The following is an 18,477-nucleotide window of genomic DNA, read 5'->3' as shown; positions in this document are numbered from 1 at the left end:
ATACATGTGAGATGACGTATGTACAGGGTCGTTCACTGAAGTATTGTTTTAATAGCCAAAGATTGTAAACAACTCAAATGTCCAACAAGAGACTGGCAAAGTAAAATATGGTACATTCATCAGCTAAGCAGCTGTAAAAAAGAACAAGGACGCTCTCTATGCGCAAATGTAAAATGATTTTCAAGTGGAAAAAGCAAGGAACACAAAACAGTGTATAGTATGCCGTATGCTACCTTTTGTTTAAAAGGGCATATGTAAGAAGCTGTGTTTGCTTGTGTAGGCATAGGGAAATGCAGGAAGGATATGTAAGAAACTAACAGTTGTTATTTATGGAGGGAGGGATTTGAGAACTAGGTAGATAGAGGATAAGAATGGGATGGAGACATGCAAACATGTCACCTATTAGAAGAATAGTTAATGAGGAGGAAAAATGCATAGTATATATTTAATGGAAAAAAGCATGTTGAAAATTCTATGTATAGTTTGATCCATATTTTATAAAAGAATATGCCCATCAAAAATAAAGCTTAGAAGGTTGTACACCAAAATTTTCATACTCCTTGTCTCTGAGTACTGGGATTATATGTTATGTTAGTTCTCACACTGCTATAAAGAACTACCTGAGACTGGGTAATTTATAAAGAAAAGAGGTTTAATGGACTCATGGTTCCACCGGCCATATAAGAAACACGGTTGGGAGGCCTCAGGAAACTTACAATCATGGAGGAAGAGTGAAGCGCAAGCAAGCACCTTCACATGGCCCAGCAGGAGAAGAGCAAAGCGGGAGGTGCTATACACTTTTAAAAAACCAGATGTAGTGAGAACTCACTCACTGTCACAAGAACAGCAAGGCAGAAATCTGCCCCCATGGTCCATCAACACTGGAGATTACAATTCAACATGAGATTTGGGTGGGGACACACAGCCAAACTATATCCGTCTACTCCTGACCCTTATCAAATCTCATCGCCTTCTCACATTTCAAAACACAATCACATGTTAATTATAATGTTTATTTTTTACCTTCTGGGCTTTTCCCAATTTTCTACAATCAACACGTGTTGTTCAGTAAATGGTAACAACAACCCTAAAATGTAATTTTTTTTTAAGTCAGGGATTAATTTTGGGCAGAAATCAAGAAAATAAAAATCAGTATCACTCTAAAATTTTGTTTCCATTTCAAAATCACTTGCGTAAGTGTAGGATTATTGAGGACCTAAACATTCAAACAGAGAGGCAAATGACCCCTGCCAGGAATCCTACTTGGACAGATTATTGGCGTGGGTGCAAAGCTAAAGTAACTGCCCTGTAAAGCTCTAATCCTAACATAATCATAGAATAGTGTAGGGAAAAAAATTGGTGCTGGATAACTCAGAGTGACTTAAAAATACTTTCAGAGGAAGAGGAAATGCTTAGAGGTTTACTGTAGAGCAGGATTAAATATTGTGAAATAGATCAATGAAAGGGTGAGGCAGATGAAGTGGGATGAAGTCAGAAGGGTAAACACTGGCTGAGGTCAAAATACAGAGAGAGGATAAAGATGTGTTTAAGTGGGTCCTTGGGTGATTGTGTCACCTGTCATTGAAATCGTCAGGGCATTTGCTTATCATTCGTCTTATTTCTGTTCCTCTGGGACAAGAGGAGTGGTGGGCCTTCTTCCACTCCTTCTCCATGTTTGTGTTAAAGGTGCCAGGTTCATGTGGAAGTAGCACCTAGGCTTTTTCTGGAAGTCTCTTGGGGAGATGCAGAAGGAAGAAGACTGCTGGGCCAATGGCCTAGAGACCTCAGTGCACTAGTGATATTGACATGACATTTGCAAGATGCTTTTTGCTTTGCAGAGTGCTTTTCTATGTACTTTCTCATGTGACCAGGCTCTGTGATGTCCCAGTTTTATTTCAGCATTCTACTTTTTGGAGGTCACATAGTTAAGAGCTGTAAGTTCCACAAGGATGGGGACCACATCTGCCCTTATGTTTGCCCAGCACCTAGCCCAATGCTTGGCTCAAATTAGGTACTCAGTAAGTGAACAAACTTTTCTCCAATTTCCTTCACTGTTCTGTTTTGACTGGAAGGTGGTGGGATTCTCCTAGTTCACAGTTACAAACTCTTAACTTGGACACAGCATGAGCCTCCACTATGTATAACTCTTTTCCATTCTCCAGCATATCGCACGGATGACTGCCATCCCTGGGTTTTGCCAGTAGTGAAGAAAGTGGAGCAGAAGATTGCTAATGACAATAGCCTAAATCACGAGTATCTGCCAATCCTGGGCCTGGCCGAGTTCCGGAGCTGTGCTTCTCGTCTTGCCCTTGGGGATGACAGCCCAGCTCTCAAGGAGAAGCGGGTAAGTTTTGGGTAAGGATGTATTTTCTCTTTAGAAACTGAAAGTAAAAAGATGTTGAGAATACAGTTTGTTTAAAATATTAGGCGTTATGTCTATTGAACTGCCAATGAATAAGTGTTTCTGTAGCGCGAGTTCAGGAACCTGATAGCGCAAATAATGTGGCCATGTACAAAGCACGGCTTTTTCACTTGTTCAGTTTTGCCCAGTAGATCATCAGATTTTAGCTACTGCATTTGAAGCAGTCAGTGGAGATGCCAAGTAGAAAGAATTCAATGGAGTGATAAAGACACCAGGGTTCTAGATCCAACTCTGCCACTACTTTTGATCATAGGCAAGTCATTGAGCCCTCTGGGCTCACATACACATGTTAGAAAATGACCACATAGTGCGATTCTGTGATCCCATGAGGAGCACTTGCGTAGGGAATTGTTTAAGGGGCCTCTGAGTCCCCTGAAATTATATGCAGAATTTTGTGTGTACTTATTTCTTGGGAGAAGGTGCATAGCTTTTATCAGATTTTCAAAAGGTGTCTGTGGCCCTTCAAGGGTTCAGGAGCTACTAGTAGATGCTGTCTAAAGTCCCTGCCAGTTCTAATATTCTTTAATACTTCTACTGTTGATCTCAGCATCTATCATTTAAGTGCTTCCTGGTATATAGTCTATGTGTAACTGGAGATACATGGAGGAAGAACACATTTGGAAGTAGACACAGCGAGATAGGCTGTGTGTTCCAGGAAGTGGAACAGATTCTCAGTGTTGTAGGAATTCAGAGGGGAGGGAGACCTATGAGTGCTGGAGATGGCACTTGAGCTGAATCTTACAGAATGTGTGAGCGAGGCCGGGACACTGGTTCTCAGCTCCAGCTGGATATTAGTATTACCTGGGGAGTTTTTAAAAACATACTGTGGCTGGGCCCTGTGGACCCCATGCCAGGCCAGGTAAATCAGAATCTTGGAGGCACCACCCTTCTCCCCTCTCTTTCACTCCCTTTTCTTCTCCCCCATGGGCATATTTTTTAAATACTCCCCAGGTGTTTTCAAAGTATAGCCAGTTTTGAGAACCATAAAATATGGAAGAGGGGCAAGAGGAAGGATATTCATCTTGAATGGTAGGAGTCCAGGGACAGAGGCAAGAGCTAAGCAGGTCTAGCTTGTAAAGAGACCTACCTGATGAGAGCTGGGAACATGTTGGATAGGTTAGGCAGGCTGATTCTGGCAGCCAGGGCAGGAGAAGCCAACTGAAGGTTGGAGCAGAGGAGTTACCCAATAAAAGTGTTGTTTGAAGAAGATAAGTCTGATTGGGTGGGTGGGAAAAAGAAGAGCTCAGATTTTTGCACTAGTCCAGTTGGGAATTGCACAGTTTAAACCAGTGGCCATTATCATTCCCCTGGGTCAGTGTTGTGAGGTAGCCTGTAGTTCATGCATTGAGGAAACCACATCTTGGAGTCATCTGATTTATTCCCCACATGCTGTGTACAGTAGGTTTTCCTTTTATATATCATGTTACCCAGATGCCCTGATAAGCAGAACGGCAGAGGACAATAAAGGTTGCACACCCATACATTTGTACATGTACCAGGAAGCAGGGAAGGCCCTGGTGAAGGTCTTGGGACTCAGGTCCATGGTTAGGCAAGTAATGAACTTCATTAAGGTTTTGTATAGATTGGAATGAGAGACTATGATTTGCCTCAATGAACTGAAGTCATATGGTTAGAATAGTTAAGAGTATAGAGATTATTAATCATATTGGTAAGTTTTTCTGAAAATCCAGTGTTTCTGCAGAGGTGGAGGAGAATCCTAATGAAGTTTGAAAGTGGGGAACTGGCCAGGCATGGTGATGCACGCCTGTAATCCCAGCACTTCGGGAGGCCAAGGTGGGCAGATTACTTGAGCTCAGGAGTTCAAGACCAGCCTGAGTAACATGGCAAAAACCCGTCTCTACAAGGAAATACAAAAATTAGCCGGGCATGGTGGCATGCATCTGTAGTCCCAGGTACTTGGGAGACTGAGGTGGGAAGATTGCTTGACCCCAAGAAGTGGAGGCTGCAGTGAGCCATGATTGCACCACTGCATTCCAGCCTGGGCAACAGAATGGGACCCTGTCTCAAAAGAAAAGAAAAAAAAAAAAAAAGAAAGTGGGGAACATAGGCCACTGGGGCCTCTCTTCTGAAACTAAATAAATTAGTTGGAATTCTGTTGCTGACAAATGAAAACAGAGATTCCATGTTGGGGAGTTTCTTCCTCTAATACTGCATTTCTTATATAGTTGTTAACTATGTTGGGCAGATGCTGTTCCTCTGCCCATTGATCTCCATTTGATGACTTACACTGTAAGACTTAAGGCTATTTTTTGTAGCCTTGACCCTGGGAACGTAGCCCTCCCTCTTAGTCTAGTTTCTCCTGTTTTATATTTTTGATCATAAAACAATTTTAAAAGGCCATCTTCATGGCAGCAAATATTTGAAGATATACTTTTTGGATACTCTCTTGGCATCTATTAATACATCACTGTGGGTACCAGTGGTTATTGAGCTCTGAGCCTTTCTTTATATATATATATATATAAAGATATATATATATAAAAAATACATATTTTTTTATTATACTTTAAGTTGTAGGGTACATGTGCATAACATGCAGGTTTGTTACATATGTATACATGTGCCATGTTGGTGTGCTGCACCCATTAACTCATCATTTACATTAGGTATATCTCCTAATGCTATCCCTCCCCCCTCTCCACACCCCACAACAGGACCCGTGTGTGATGTTCTCCTTCCTGTGTCCAAGTGTTCTCATTGTTCAATTCCCACCTATGAGTGAGAACATGCAGCATTTGGTTTTTTGTCCTTGCGATAGTTTGCTGAGAATGATGGTTTCCAGCTTCATCCATGTCCCTACAAAGGACATGAACTCATCCTTTTATATGTGCCACATTTTCTTAATCCAGTCTATCATTGATGGACATTTGGGTTGGTTCCAAGTCTTTGCTATTGTGAATAGTGCTGCAATAAACATATGTATGCATGTGTCTTTATAGCAGCATGATTTATAATCCTTTGGGTATATACCCAGTAATGGGATGGCTGGGAAAATGGTATTTCTAGTTCTAGATCCCTGAGGAATCGCCACACTATCTTCCACAATGGTTGAACTAGTTTACAGTCCCACCAACAGTGTAAAAGTGTTCCTATTTCTCCACATCCTCTCCAGCACCTGTTGTTTCCTGACTTTTTAATGATCACCATTCTAACTGGTGTGAGATGGTATCTCATTGTGGTTTTGATTTGCATTTCTCTGATGGCCAGTGACGATGAGCATTTTTTCATGTGTCTGTTGGCTGCATAAATGTCTTCTTTTGAGAAGTGTCTGTTCATATCCTTTGCCCACTTGTTGATGGGGTTGTTTGTTTTTTTCTTGTAAATTTGTTTGAGTTCTTTGTAGATTCTGGATATTAGTCCTTTGTCAGATGAGTAGATTGCAAAAATGTTCTCCCATTCTGTAGGTTGCCTGTTCACTCTGATGGTAGATTCTTTTGCTGTGCAGAAGCTCTTGAGTTTAATTAGATCCCATTTGTCAATTTTGGCCTTTGTTGACATTGCTTTTGGTGTTTAAGACATGAAGTCCTTGCCCATGCCTATGTCCTGAATAGTATTGCCTAGGTTTTCTTCTAGGGTTTTTATGGTTTTAGGTCTAACATTTAAGTCTTTAATCCATCTTGAATTAATTTTTGTATAAGGTGTAAGGAAGGGATCCAGTTTCAGCTTTCTACATATGTCTAGCCAGTTTTCCCAGCACCATTTGTTAAATAGGGAATCCTTTCCCCATTTCTTGTTTTTGTCAGGTTTGTCAAAGATCAGATAATTGTAGATGTGTGGTATTATTTCTGAGGGCTCTGTTCTGCTCCATTGGTCTGTATCTCTGTTTTGGTACCAGTACCATGCTGTTTTGGTTACTGTAGCCTTGTAGTATAGTTTGAAGTCAAGTAGCATGATGCCTCCAGCTTAGGATTGACTTGGCAATGGGGGCTGTTTTTTGGTTCCATATGAACTTTAAAGTAGTTTTTCCCAATTCCGTGAAGAAAGTCATTGGTAGGTTGATGGGAATGGCATTGAATCTATAAATTACCTTGTACAGTATGGCCATTTTCATGATATTGATTCTTCCTATCCGTGAGCATGGAATGTTCTTCCATTTGTTTGTATCCTCTTTTATTTCGTTGAGCAGTGGTTTGTAGTTCTCCTTGAAGAGGTCCTTCACATCCCTTGTAAGTTGGATTCCTAGGTATTCTATTCTCTTTGAAGCAATTGTGAATGGTAGTTCACTCATGATTTGGCTCTCTATTTGTCTGTTATTGGTGTATAAGAATGCTTGTGATTTTTGCACATTGATTTTGTATCCTGAGACTTTGCTGAAGTGGCTCATCAGCTTAAGGAGATTTTGTGGTGAGACGATGGGGTTTTCTAGTTACACAATCATGTCATCTGCAAATAGGGACAATTTGACTTCCTCTTTTCCTAATTGAATACCCTTTATTTCTTTCTCCTGCCTGATTGCCCTGGCCAGAACTTTCAACACTATGTTGAATAGGAGTGGTGAGAGAGGACATCCCTGTCTTGTGCCCGTTTTCAAAGGGAATGCTTCCAGTTTTTGCCCATTCAGTATGATATTGGCTGTGGGTTTGTCATAGATAGCTCTTATTATTTTGAGATACGTCCCATCAATACGTAATTTATTGAGAGTTTTTAGCATGAAGGGCTGTTGAATTTTGTCAAAGGCCTTTTCTGCATCTATTGAGATAATCATGTGGTTTTTGGCTTTGGTTCTGTTTATATGCTGGATTACGTTTATTGATTTGTGTATGTTGAAATAGCCTTGCATCCCAGGGATGAAGCCCACTTGATCATGGTGGATAAGCTTTTTGATGTGCTGCTGGATTTGGTTTGCCAGCATTTTATTGAGGATTTTTGCATCGATGTTCATCAGGGATATTGGTCTAAAATTCTCTTTTTTGGTTGTGTCTCTGCCAGGCTTTGGTATCAGGATGATGCTGGCCTCATAAAATGAGTTAGGGAGGATTTCCTCTTTTTCTATTGATTGGAATAGTTTCAGAAGGAATGGTACCAGCTCCTCCTTGTATCTCTGGTAGAATTCGGCTGTGAATCCGTCTGGTCCTGGACTTTTTTTGGTTGGTAAGCTATTAATTACTGCCTCAATTTCAGAGCCTGTTATTGGTCTATTCAGAGATTCAACTTCTTTCTGGTTTAGTCTTGGGAGGGTGTATGTGTCGAGGAATTTATCCATTTCTTCTAGATTTTCTAGTTTATTTCCATAGAGGTGTTTGTAGTATTCTCTGATGGTAGTTTGTATTTCTGTGGGATCGGTGGTGATATCCCCTTTATCATTTTTTATTGCGTCTATTTGATTCTTCTCTCTTTTCTTCTTTATTAGTCTTGCTAGCAGTCTATCAATTTTGTTGATCTTTTCAAAAAACCAGCTCCTGGATTCATTGATTTTTTGAAGGGTTTTTTGTGTCTCTATCTCCTTCAGTTCTGCTCTGATCTTAGTTATTTCTTGCCTTCTGCTAGCTTTTGAATGGGTTTGCTCTTGCTTCTCTAGTTCTTTTAATTGTGATGTTAGGGTGTGAATTTTAGATCTTTCCTGCTTTCTCTTGTGGGCATTTAGTGCTATAAATTTCCCTCTACACACTGCTTTAAATGTGTCCCAGAGATTCTGGTATGTTGTGTCTTTGTTCTCGGTGGTTTCAAAGAACACCTTTATGTCTGCCTTCATTTCCTTATGTACCCAGTAGTCATTCAGGAGCAGGTTGTTCAGTTTTCATGCAGTTGAGCGGTTTTGAGTGAGTTTCTTAATCCTGAGTTCTAGTTTGATTGCACTGTGGTCTGAGAGACAGTTTGTTATAATTTCTGTTCTTTTACATTTGCTGAGGAGAGCTTTACTTCCAACTATGTGGTCAATTTTGAAATAAGTGTGGTGTGGTGCTGAGAAGAATGTATATTCTGTTGATTTGGGGTGGAGAGTTCTGTAGATGTCTATTAGGTCCTCTTGATGCAGAGCTGAGTTCAATTCCTGGATATCCTTGTTAACTTTCCGTCTTCATTGATCTGTCTAATGTTGACAGTGGGGTGTTAAAGTCTCCTATTATTATTGTATGGGAGTCTAAGTCCCTTTGTAGGTCCCTAAGGACTTGCTTTATGAATCTGGGTGCTCCTGTATTGGGTGCATATATATTTAGGATAGGTAGCTCTTCTTGTTGAATTGATCCCTTTACAATTATGTAATGGCCTTCTTTATCTCTTTTGATCTTTGTTGGTTTAAAGTCTGTTTTATGAGAGACTAGGATTGCAACCCCTGCCTTTTTTGTTTTCCATTTGCTTGGTAGATCTTCCTCCATCCCTTTATTTTGAGCCCATGTATGTCTCTGCACGTGAGATGGGTTTCCTGAATACAGCACACTGATGGGTCTTGACTCTTTATCCAATTTGCCAGTCTGTGTCTTTTAATTGGAGCATTTAGCCCATTTACATTTAAGGTTAATATTGTTATGTGTGAATTTGATCCTGTTATTATGATGTTAGCTGCTTATTTTGCATGTTAGTTGATGCAGTTTCTTCCTAGCCTCGATGGTCTTTACAATTTGGCATGTTTTTGCAGTGGCTGGTACCGGTTGTTCCTTTCCATATTTAGTGCTTCCTTCAGGAGCTCTTGTAGGGCAGGCCTCGTGGTGACAAAATCTCTCAGCATTTGCTTGTCTGTAAAGGATTTTATTTCTCCTTCACTTATGAAGCTTAGTTTGGCTGGATATGAAATTCTGGGTTGAAAATTCTTTTCTTTAAGAATGTTGAATATTGGCCCCCACTCTCTTCTGGCTTGTAGAGTTTCTGCTGAGAGATCAGCTGTTAGTCTGATGGGCTTCCCTTTGTGGGTAACCCGACCTTTCTTTCTGGCTGCCTTTAACATTTTTTTCCTTCATTTCAACTTTGGTGAATCTTACAATTATGTGTCTTGGAGTTGCTGTTTTTGAGGAGTATCTTCATGGCATTCTCTGTATTTCCTGAATCTGAATGTTGGCCTGCCTTGCTAGGTTGGGGAACTTCTCCTGGATAATATCCTGCAGAGTGTTTTCCAACTTGGTTCCATTCTCCCCGTCACTTTCAGGTACACCAATCAGATGTAGATTTGGTCTTTTCACATAGTCCCATATTTCTTGGAGGCTTTGTTCATTTCTTTTTATTCTTTTTTCTCTAAACTTCTCTTCTCACTTCATTTCATTCATTTGATCTTCCATCACTGATACCCTTTCTTCCAGTTGATCGAATCGGCTACTGAAACTTGTGCATTCATCACGTAGTTCTCGTGCCATGGTTTTCAGCTCCATCAGGTCCTTTAAGGACCTCTGCATTGGTTATTCTAGTTAGCCATTCATCTAATTTTTTTTCAAGGTTTTTAACTTCTTTGCGATGGGTTCGAACTTCCTCCTTTAGCTCAGAGAAGTTTGATCTTCTGAAGCCTTCTTCTCTCAACTCGTCAAAGTCATTCTCCATCCAGCTTTGTTCCGTTGCTGGTGAGGAGCTGCATTCCTTTGGAGGAGGAGAGGCACTCTGATTTTTAGAATTTTCAGTTTTTCTGCTCTGTTTTTTCCCCATCTTTGTGGTTTTATCTACCTTTGGTCTTTGATGATGGTAACATACAGATGCGTTTTTGGTGTGGATGTCCTTTCTGTTTGTTAGTTATCCTTTTAACAGTCAGGACCCTCAGCTGCAGATCTGTTGGAGTTTGCTGGCGGTCCACTCCAGACCTTGTTTGCCTGGGTATCAGCAGCGGAGGCTGCAGAACAGGGAATATTGGTGAACAGCAAATGTTGCTGCCTGATCGTTCCTCTGGAAGTTTCGTCTCAGAGGGGTACCCGGCCATGTGAGGTATCAGTCTGCCCCTACTGGGGGGTGCCTCCCAGTTAGGCTACTCAGGGGTCAGGGACCCACTTGAGGAGGCAGGCTGTCCGTTCTTAGATCTGAAACTCCGTGCTGAGAGAACCACTACTCTCTTCAAAGCTGTCAGACAGGGACATTTAAGTCTGCAGAGGTTTCTGCTGCCTTCTGTTCGAGCTCTGAGCCTTTCTTCTGCTTGGAAGGCCTCACCATTCCCAGGCTGCTGTCTTAGTTCACTAATAGCCTCTTAATTTACCTTCCTGCCTCTAGTCTCTTCCCTGTTTTAGTACATTCTGCATGCTGCAGCCAGGATGACCTTCCTTGGCAAAACAAGCTACTCATGTCACCTGTTCCCACTCCCCACCCCCACCGCCCATAGCTCCCTCGTTGCCTGTAGGGTAAAATCCAGACTTTGAGCTTGGCATGCAGTGAAAGTAGGTGACAGGTGACAGTCTTCATCCTGTTCTTACAGTTGCTGATTTCCCCTCACTCCACTAGAGGTCCTGACATTCTAAGAGCCTTGCTGTTTTCTAGACCTACTGGGCCCTGTCAAGACTAAGAACCTTTGCCTGGCCCTTCTCTCCATTTGGAATGCCCTCCCTTACTGCTCTAGCTATCCAGTCCCCACCTCTAAGTCCTTCAATAGCTGATCAAGGGTCACTTCCATACTGAATCCTTAGGTATTTTAGGCAGAGCTTGTTGTTTAAGCTCTCTGAGTTATCACAGGACTTTGTTCACAGCTTGGGAATAACAGTACTTAACTGTTCTTACTATAATGGATAATTTTATAAGTCTTCATCTCCCACAAGGCCCTAACTTTCCCCAGGGCAGGGATCATTGCTTATTTACCTTGCAGATTTTCAGCATTTGGCTCCTATCCAGGTACCTCAGGTTCCAAAGGTTGGGATTCATTCATTCCTTTAGTCATCAGATGCCCACTACTAGAGCCAGGCACTGTTCTAGATGCTGGAGCACAGCAGTGACTCAAACACACAGAATCCCCTGCCCTTGCATTCAGTTTCGGGGAGAGGAACAGACTCTAAATGTAATCTTTTTGACTATATCAATAAGAAAATGATGTAGTATACTAAAGATGATAAATGCTATAAAAATAGAGCAGGAGGAGGCATGTTAGGAATTCTAGGAGTGGATACAGTTTTAACTAGGGTGGTTATGATAGAAATAGAAATGACATTTGAGCCAAAACTTAAAGACGAGACATAAATGAAAGAATGAGTGAACAAGTAAACCAACAGTAATTGTTTCTTCCCTTAGATTTTTCTTCTCCAGATTCAACATTTCCAGATCCTTTACCCATTTTGAGGAGACCTATTTTCTAGACTCCTCACTGCCTTGTATTACTTTTCCACTTTCAGATCTTAGGATCCAGACAGAAATGTCCATTTTTCATCTCCGGCATAGTGCTGTTTCAGCTTTGAGATTACTGAGCATTGTAGAAAGGAGGGCTCATGGGCCATAACTCATTGTCACATCATGACATCCCACTCTCGCTTTGATTGCCTCTAGGCGACTTGGGGCTTCTGCTGTGACTCAGATCTTTTCACCACTGTCTTCTTTCTTTATCTAGTTCAGCACATGCTTATGTAGTACCATGTGCCAGATGCCGTGAGAGATGCTGGGGGCACCCAGATGAATGCAGCATGGCTCTGGCCACAGGCAGCTCCTGGTTGCTCTCCTACTCCTCATGGTGAAGTCATAGTATCGGCAAATTGTTATCCCAGACAAGGGTTCTAGAATCCAGCAATCTTATGCTGACATGTCCAACAGAGGCCTGCTCTATCTAGCTTCATACCAAGTCTTCCTGGATTTCCCTTGTTCTGGATACTCTTGTTTACCCAGGTCCAGTTGCCTGGCTCCTTGAGAAGTCTGTACTTACTTCCTTTGATGTTATTATTTTCCTTTATAACAAGTACAGGACATTCTTAGGCTGTAGGACAATTTGCCAAAAATCAGTTCACAGAATGACCACATTGCTATATTATTGATTCACCAAAAACTTGTTTCTGTTAGTTGCTGATGTTTAGAGCAACTTGTGTTTCACTGAAGCCATCCAGTATTTAATATATTTTTAGGGAGTGATAACTTCTTGAGAATTTGATATTTCAAGTGTCATATATGTCATGAATGTCAAGGATTAGTTAATGTGGAGTGGGTTTATCTCTTCTAAGCACATTTTTAATGTATTCTACTGATTTTTTAAAAAATGAATTTGCTTTCTGTAGTGGGAGAGAAAGGGTGGAGTTAAAAGTTGAGCACAGGAAATGAAAAATTATGCCTGGGAATGTTTCCACTGGTATCTATGCATCTATCGTGTTTCCAGAAGTTAAAACCATGTTCAAGGGAGGTCTTGCTCATTTGCTTAGGAAGTATTAGCACTCTAGAGTGGCTTAGGTATCTGCAATGTGAAGTCATGTATGAAACTGACATTCAACTTAGCTGGATGACAAATCCATAAAAAATAAATGCACATTTGTGTTATATCATCTTGGTAGCAATTTGCATAAAGAATTCAGGTAAACCACAATGTGGGGGCAAAACTTTTAAAGTAATAGCAAAGGATGAGTGCTCAGTAAGGATCACTGTAAATAACAGAGTAGTTAGTCCACCAAATCTGACACACACTGAGCATTTTCACCCCAGTGCACTGCCTTTGCCCCTCTCTGTAATGTACAGCTATGTTTAGTTCTGCATCCCCTTGAATGTCAACTTTGCTTATATTTCATATTTCAGATAGTATTCTTTCACAGATGCTCACACCTATAAATACAAACAGAACATTGGTGCATAATAGTGCCGATAATTGGTAACATTACCTTGTTGTTGGCTTAAATGGGATTTCTACTAAACGATTCGTTGTTTTTAAGCTGACTTATGGGTTAAATGAATTTTTTTCAGTCATTTTCAGGAAGTACCCACTGTTTCCTGTTTTACTAAGCATTTATCTCAGGAATAGCCAAGCTTTTCTTACCTGTTGTCATGATCATTTGGGTTTTCTCTATCTAGCAGCATGATTGGTTTTATATCTCTTATAATCCATTCATGGGATGACTCTCAATCAAGGGGGTAATTTTAATGTACTGCTGGATTAATATTGTTCATTAATGTTTACTTGGGAAGTTAGCATCAAGGTACGATCTAGGTCTCTCATTCTACTTTTTTCCCTTTTGTTGTCTTTTAGCAGCAATGTTATGTTAGGTTCTTGAAAAGATTTAGGAAGCTTTTCTTCTCTAAGAAGAGTTTTAAAACCTTTTTATTGGCCAGGCGTGGTGGCTCATGCCTGTAATCCCAGTACTTTGGGAGGCCGAGGCAGGCGGATCACGAGGTCAGGAGTTGGAGAGCAGCCTGACCAACATGGTGAAACCCCATCTGTACTAAAAACACAAAAATTAGCTGGGTATGGTGGTACGTGCCTGTAGTCCCAGCTCCTCAGGAGTCTGAGGCAGGAGAATCACTTGAACCTAGGAGGCGGAGGTTGCAGTAAGCCAAGATCGTGCCACTGCACTCCAGCCTGGGCAACAGAGCGAGACTCTGTCTCAAAAAACAAACAAACAAAAAACACAAAAAAAACCTTTTTATTATGGAACATTTCAAATCTATATGAAAGTAGAGAAAACAGTATAAAGAATGAATCCCTGTGTATCCATCACCTAGCTTCAACAATTATCTGTATAGGGTCAATCCTGTGTATTTCCTTCTACCCCACTCCCTGCCTCCCTGCCTCCCTGCCTCCCTGCCTCCCTGCCCTCCACCAAAGCTGGATTATTATTTAATAGTAAATCCCAGACATCTAAATAGGTGTTTTAAATTGTAAAATTTTATGACTAATACATGAATACATTCATCTTATTTTTAAAAAAACGACTTATAGATTAGGCCAAAGTCCCTTTCAACCACTATTCCTACATCCTTGGACCCCTCCCCAGAGGTTGCCACTGTTAGAAGATTGGCGTGTGTCCCTCCTTGTATTTATTTATTTATTTATTTATTTGAGACAGAGTCTCATTGTGTTGCCCAGGCTGGAGGGCAGTGGTGCGATCTTGGCTCACTGCAACCTCTGCCTCCCAGGTTCAAATGATTCTCACGTCTCAGCCTCCCGAGTAGCTGAGATTACAGGTGTGTGCCACCATGCCCAGCTAATTTTCTTGTATTTTTAGGAGAGACAGGGTTTCACCATGTTGGCCAGGCTGGTCTCAAACTCCTGGGCTCAAGTGATCCACCCACCTTGGCCTCCCAAAGTGCTGGGATTACAGGCGTGAGCCACTGCGCCCGGCTAGATAGACTTTTTCATGTGATCTTTTTCTTCCTTTCTCTTCAATCCTTTAGTCAAATTGGGCAACATGGGGTTTATGACATTTTTCTGCTGAGAGACTTATGCTGAAACCTAATTAGAATTTTGAAGAGGCAAAATCAAAGATCTATAGGCAGAGAACTACATCATAAGAATGTAGTGACTCCATCTAGAATGGAAAACCTGGATTTGTGCTGAGCTGTGCCACTCACAACTGTGTATCCTTTGGGAAAAACATGTCTCTGAATCAGTTCCTCATGTTTCAGGGGATATAGACTTGACTTTAGAGGGCATGTGGGCATTGAGTATACATGAAAGCATTTTGTAAATGATAAAATATAGGAATAGAAAACCAAACACTGCATGTTCTCACTTAAAAGTGGGAGCTGAACAATGAGAACACGTGGACACAGGGAGGGGAACATCACACACGGGGGCCTATCAGTGGGTGGGAGGCAAGGGGAGGGAGAGCATTAGGACAAATACCTAATGCATGCAGGGCTTAAAACCTAGATGACGGGTTGATGGGTGCCACAAACCACCATGGCACATGTATAGCTATGTAACAAACCTGCACATTCTGCACACATATCCCAGAACTTAAAGTAAAATAAATAAATAAATAAATAAATAAATAAATAAATAAAATATGGCTTTTATTATTGCCTATGTTAGGTCACTTTAGGATGAGAGGAAGCCAGCCAGGCGCAGTGGCTCACACCTGTAATCCCAGCAGTTTGAGAGGCCAAGGCAGGCAGATCACAAGGTCAGGAGTTCGAGACCAACCTGGCCAAAATGGTGAAACTCCATCTCTACTAAATATACAAAAAATTAGCCGGGCATGGTGGCAGGCGCCTGTAGTCCCAGCTACTCGGGAGGCTGAGGCAGGAGAATCACTTGAACCTGGGAGGCGGAAGTTGCAGTTAGCTGAGACCATGCCACTGCACTCCAACCTAGGCGACAGAATGAGACTGTCTCAAAAAGAAAAAAAAAAAAAAGATGAGAGGAAGCCAAGGAGAAGAAAGTAGTACTCATGCATCACCTCTGTTTTGTTAGAACATACTTCTAAGGATTAATAAGCCTGAATTCTAGAGATGAGGAGTAGCACAGATTGATGTCAATGACAAGTTAGGAACACTGTTTTAGAGGCTTATGCTAGAGGGTAAGTTTGATCTTAGGATGGGTGCTGAAGAGATGGGTTTGCCTTCCAAGGCATGTGCGTGCATGCACACACACACACACACACACTAATGTGGCCTCGGTGTGTCCTCTACCTCTGTGTTCAGAAGGGAAGCTTCTTCTAGTGTCAGACCTCCTGGGTTGAAGACTGGCACTCCTGCTCAGTAGCTGGTAACTTTGAGCAAGGTTCTTCACCTCTCTCAGCCTCAGTTTCCTCAGTTGTAAACATGGGCAAATCATAGTACCTTTTTCATGTAGTAGTTGTAAGGTTTTGATGAGATAATAATTAAAAGCCTTAGCACAGAGCAGGCACAGAGTAAGTGCTCATTATTACCTTATTTTTGTAAATATTATCTGACCTCACCATTATCAGCCTGTGACCCTGTTTCTTCTCTTTCAGGTAGGAGGTGTGCAATCTTTGGGGGGAACAGGTGCACTTCGAATTGGAGCTGATTTCTTAGCGCGTTGGTACAATGGAACAAACAACAAGAACACACCTGTCTATGTGTCCTCACCAACCTGGGGTGAGTCTTTCAGCTGAAGTGAGAGGAAAAACAGAAACCAGAGAGAATTATCCTCATGACTCTCCCTGGTTACACAGAAAATGTAATCCAGCCCTAGAACAACTGACTGTTGGGAATGGCTTGAACAGTGGGTTATGGCAGTGCATGAGAAACCTGCTGCTCAAAATCAAGTTAAGAATACTCTTTCTCAAGACTCTTAGTAGACTTGTATCTACCAAGGCTATGTTGAAACTCCCCAGAGGAGGCATAGAATGTAGATGCAGGAAGTATCATTGTAGTAGAATATAAGTCTGGCATTAATGTGACTGGTTGAACTTGTTCTTGGTTACAATCATTCCTCTACATCTTAACCCCCAGCCTGGATGATGCCCAGTGGACATTGAGCCTGGGAGGGCCCTGGAAGCTGACTTGCATCCTTTCCACTCATGCCTCCTAGTGTTTGTAAAGTGCTTAACTTTTTACTTCTTTGCATGCAGAGAATCACAATGCTGTGTTTTCCGCTGCTGGTTTTAAAGACATTCGGTCCTATCGCTACTGGGATGCAGAGAAGAGAGGATTGGACCTCCAGGGCTTCCTGAATGATCTGGAGGTGGGTGATTTAGAGGAAAAAGTAGAGAATTGCATGGTGTCAGGAATCTCAGGCAAAGTCTTTGGACCAGTTGCTAAGTGAAGGAGTCTGAGACACCTTCCCCATACCTGATGGTGGTTTCTGACATAGCATGTAAGAGAGAGGGCACAAAAGAGACATGAAAGAGTGACAAGAATATGGTTGCCCTTTGCCCTCCATCACTGACCAATCTGCTGCTGACTCTGTCTCCCAATATTCCCATCAGTGTCAGAGCTGACATAGCTTCCTTCTCCTCAGAATGCTCCTGAGTTCTCCATCGTTGTCCTCCACGCCTGTGCACACAACCCAACTGGGATTGACCCAACTCCGGAGCAGTGGAAGCAGATTGCTTCTGTCATGAAGGTAACTGCCCCTTCAGAGCATCTCTTAAAAAATAGTATATATTCTTATTTAATGTATTTAGAAGCAATACCTGTTTGCTGTTTGCTGAGGAATTAGGAAAATGGAGAAAAGTCCAAAGAAGAAAATAAGTGTTAACTGTAAATTTTATTACCTAAAGAAAGACACTGTTAATGTTTTGGTAGATAGAATGTCAGACTGTGTGTGTGTGTGTGTGTGTGTGTGTGTGTGTGTGTGTGTGTGTCTAGTTTTATGTATATGTTTTACAAAGATGAGATCATTTTGTCTGTACTGTTTTGTGCAACACAATTTGTTTTTCATTTTCACTTCTTTATATACATGTCATTGAATATTTTGCAGCATCATTTTTCATAGCTATATTATATTCCTTTCATGGATATGTCATATTAGGGATGGGGTAAATCATCTGATGAATATTTAGGTTTACTTCAGATTGCTTGATCTGATGAAAAATTATGTAACAAAATTTCCTTTTATTATTTCTTTGGCGTAACTTTCTAGGTGGGAATTCCTAGCTGAAAGTCTGTATATTCTTCCTTAATGAGTTTGTAGAATACGTATTAAGGAACTGCTGTGTATTGGACACTGTGGGAATACAGTATTGAATGGAGCAGATGCAGTCCCTACCCTCAAAGACAGACAGCCTGTTTGGGGAGATGGACGAGTACTAAGGCAGCTGTGATGCTGTGAGATAGCTGTGTTGACAGTGTTATAGGGGGGTACATAGCCCAGACTTTGGGCAGTGTATATGTGGGAGTTGGGGGGTTGGTGGCAGGAACCTTCCTGGAAGCAGTGGTTTCTATGTTGAGTCCTGTAGGATGGGGAGGAGCTAAGAAGGCATCAGCAGACAGGGGTTGACAGGGAAGGGATGTGCTCTGCAGAGGACGGAGCATGGTCAGAAGCCCCAGGCAGACATCATGGGGAGTGTGAGTGATGAGGCTAGAGTGAATAGGGGCAGGGTCTGTGCTGAGGCTTGGACTTTATTCTCAGGGCAGTGGGGAGCCACTGAAATCTTGGATGTCGGGGAGTGACATGATTGGATGTGCATGGTCTTAAGGCCACCCTGATGTCATAGCAGGGAATGGGTCAGAGAGAGGCAAGACTAGACAGGCCGTGGGAGCAGTTAGGAGACCATTGCCATAGCCCAGGTAGGAGTTGATGGTGACCTGGATGAAGTAGGTAGCAG

General features: G+C 41.7%; 1 protein-coding gene across 1 annotated transcript in view; it reads left to right on the top strand.

Moving 5' to 3' along the window:
* The window catches only part of GOT1 (glutamic-oxaloacetic transaminase 1), a 33,871-nt gene that overhangs the window by 7,712 nt on the left and 7,682 nt on the right, over window positions 1-18,477 (top strand). The window contains 4 exon segments of the mRNA NM_001098541.2: window positions 2,163-2,344; window positions 16,180-16,303; window positions 16,780-16,892; window positions 17,169-17,273. Coding sequence (NP_001092011.1) covers window positions 2,163-2,344; window positions 16,180-16,303; window positions 16,780-16,892; window positions 17,169-17,273 — 524 coding nt within the window.

Source organism: Pan troglodytes, chromosome 8 (assembly GCF_028858775.2).
Source record: "Pan troglodytes isolate AG18354 chromosome 8, NHGRI_mPanTro3-v2.0_pri, whole genome shotgun sequence".
NCBI lineage: Eukaryota > Metazoa > Chordata > Mammalia > Primates > Hominidae > Pan > Pan troglodytes.
Note: the sequence above shows the minus strand (reverse complement) of the source record. Positions and strands in the feature narration are given on the sequence as shown.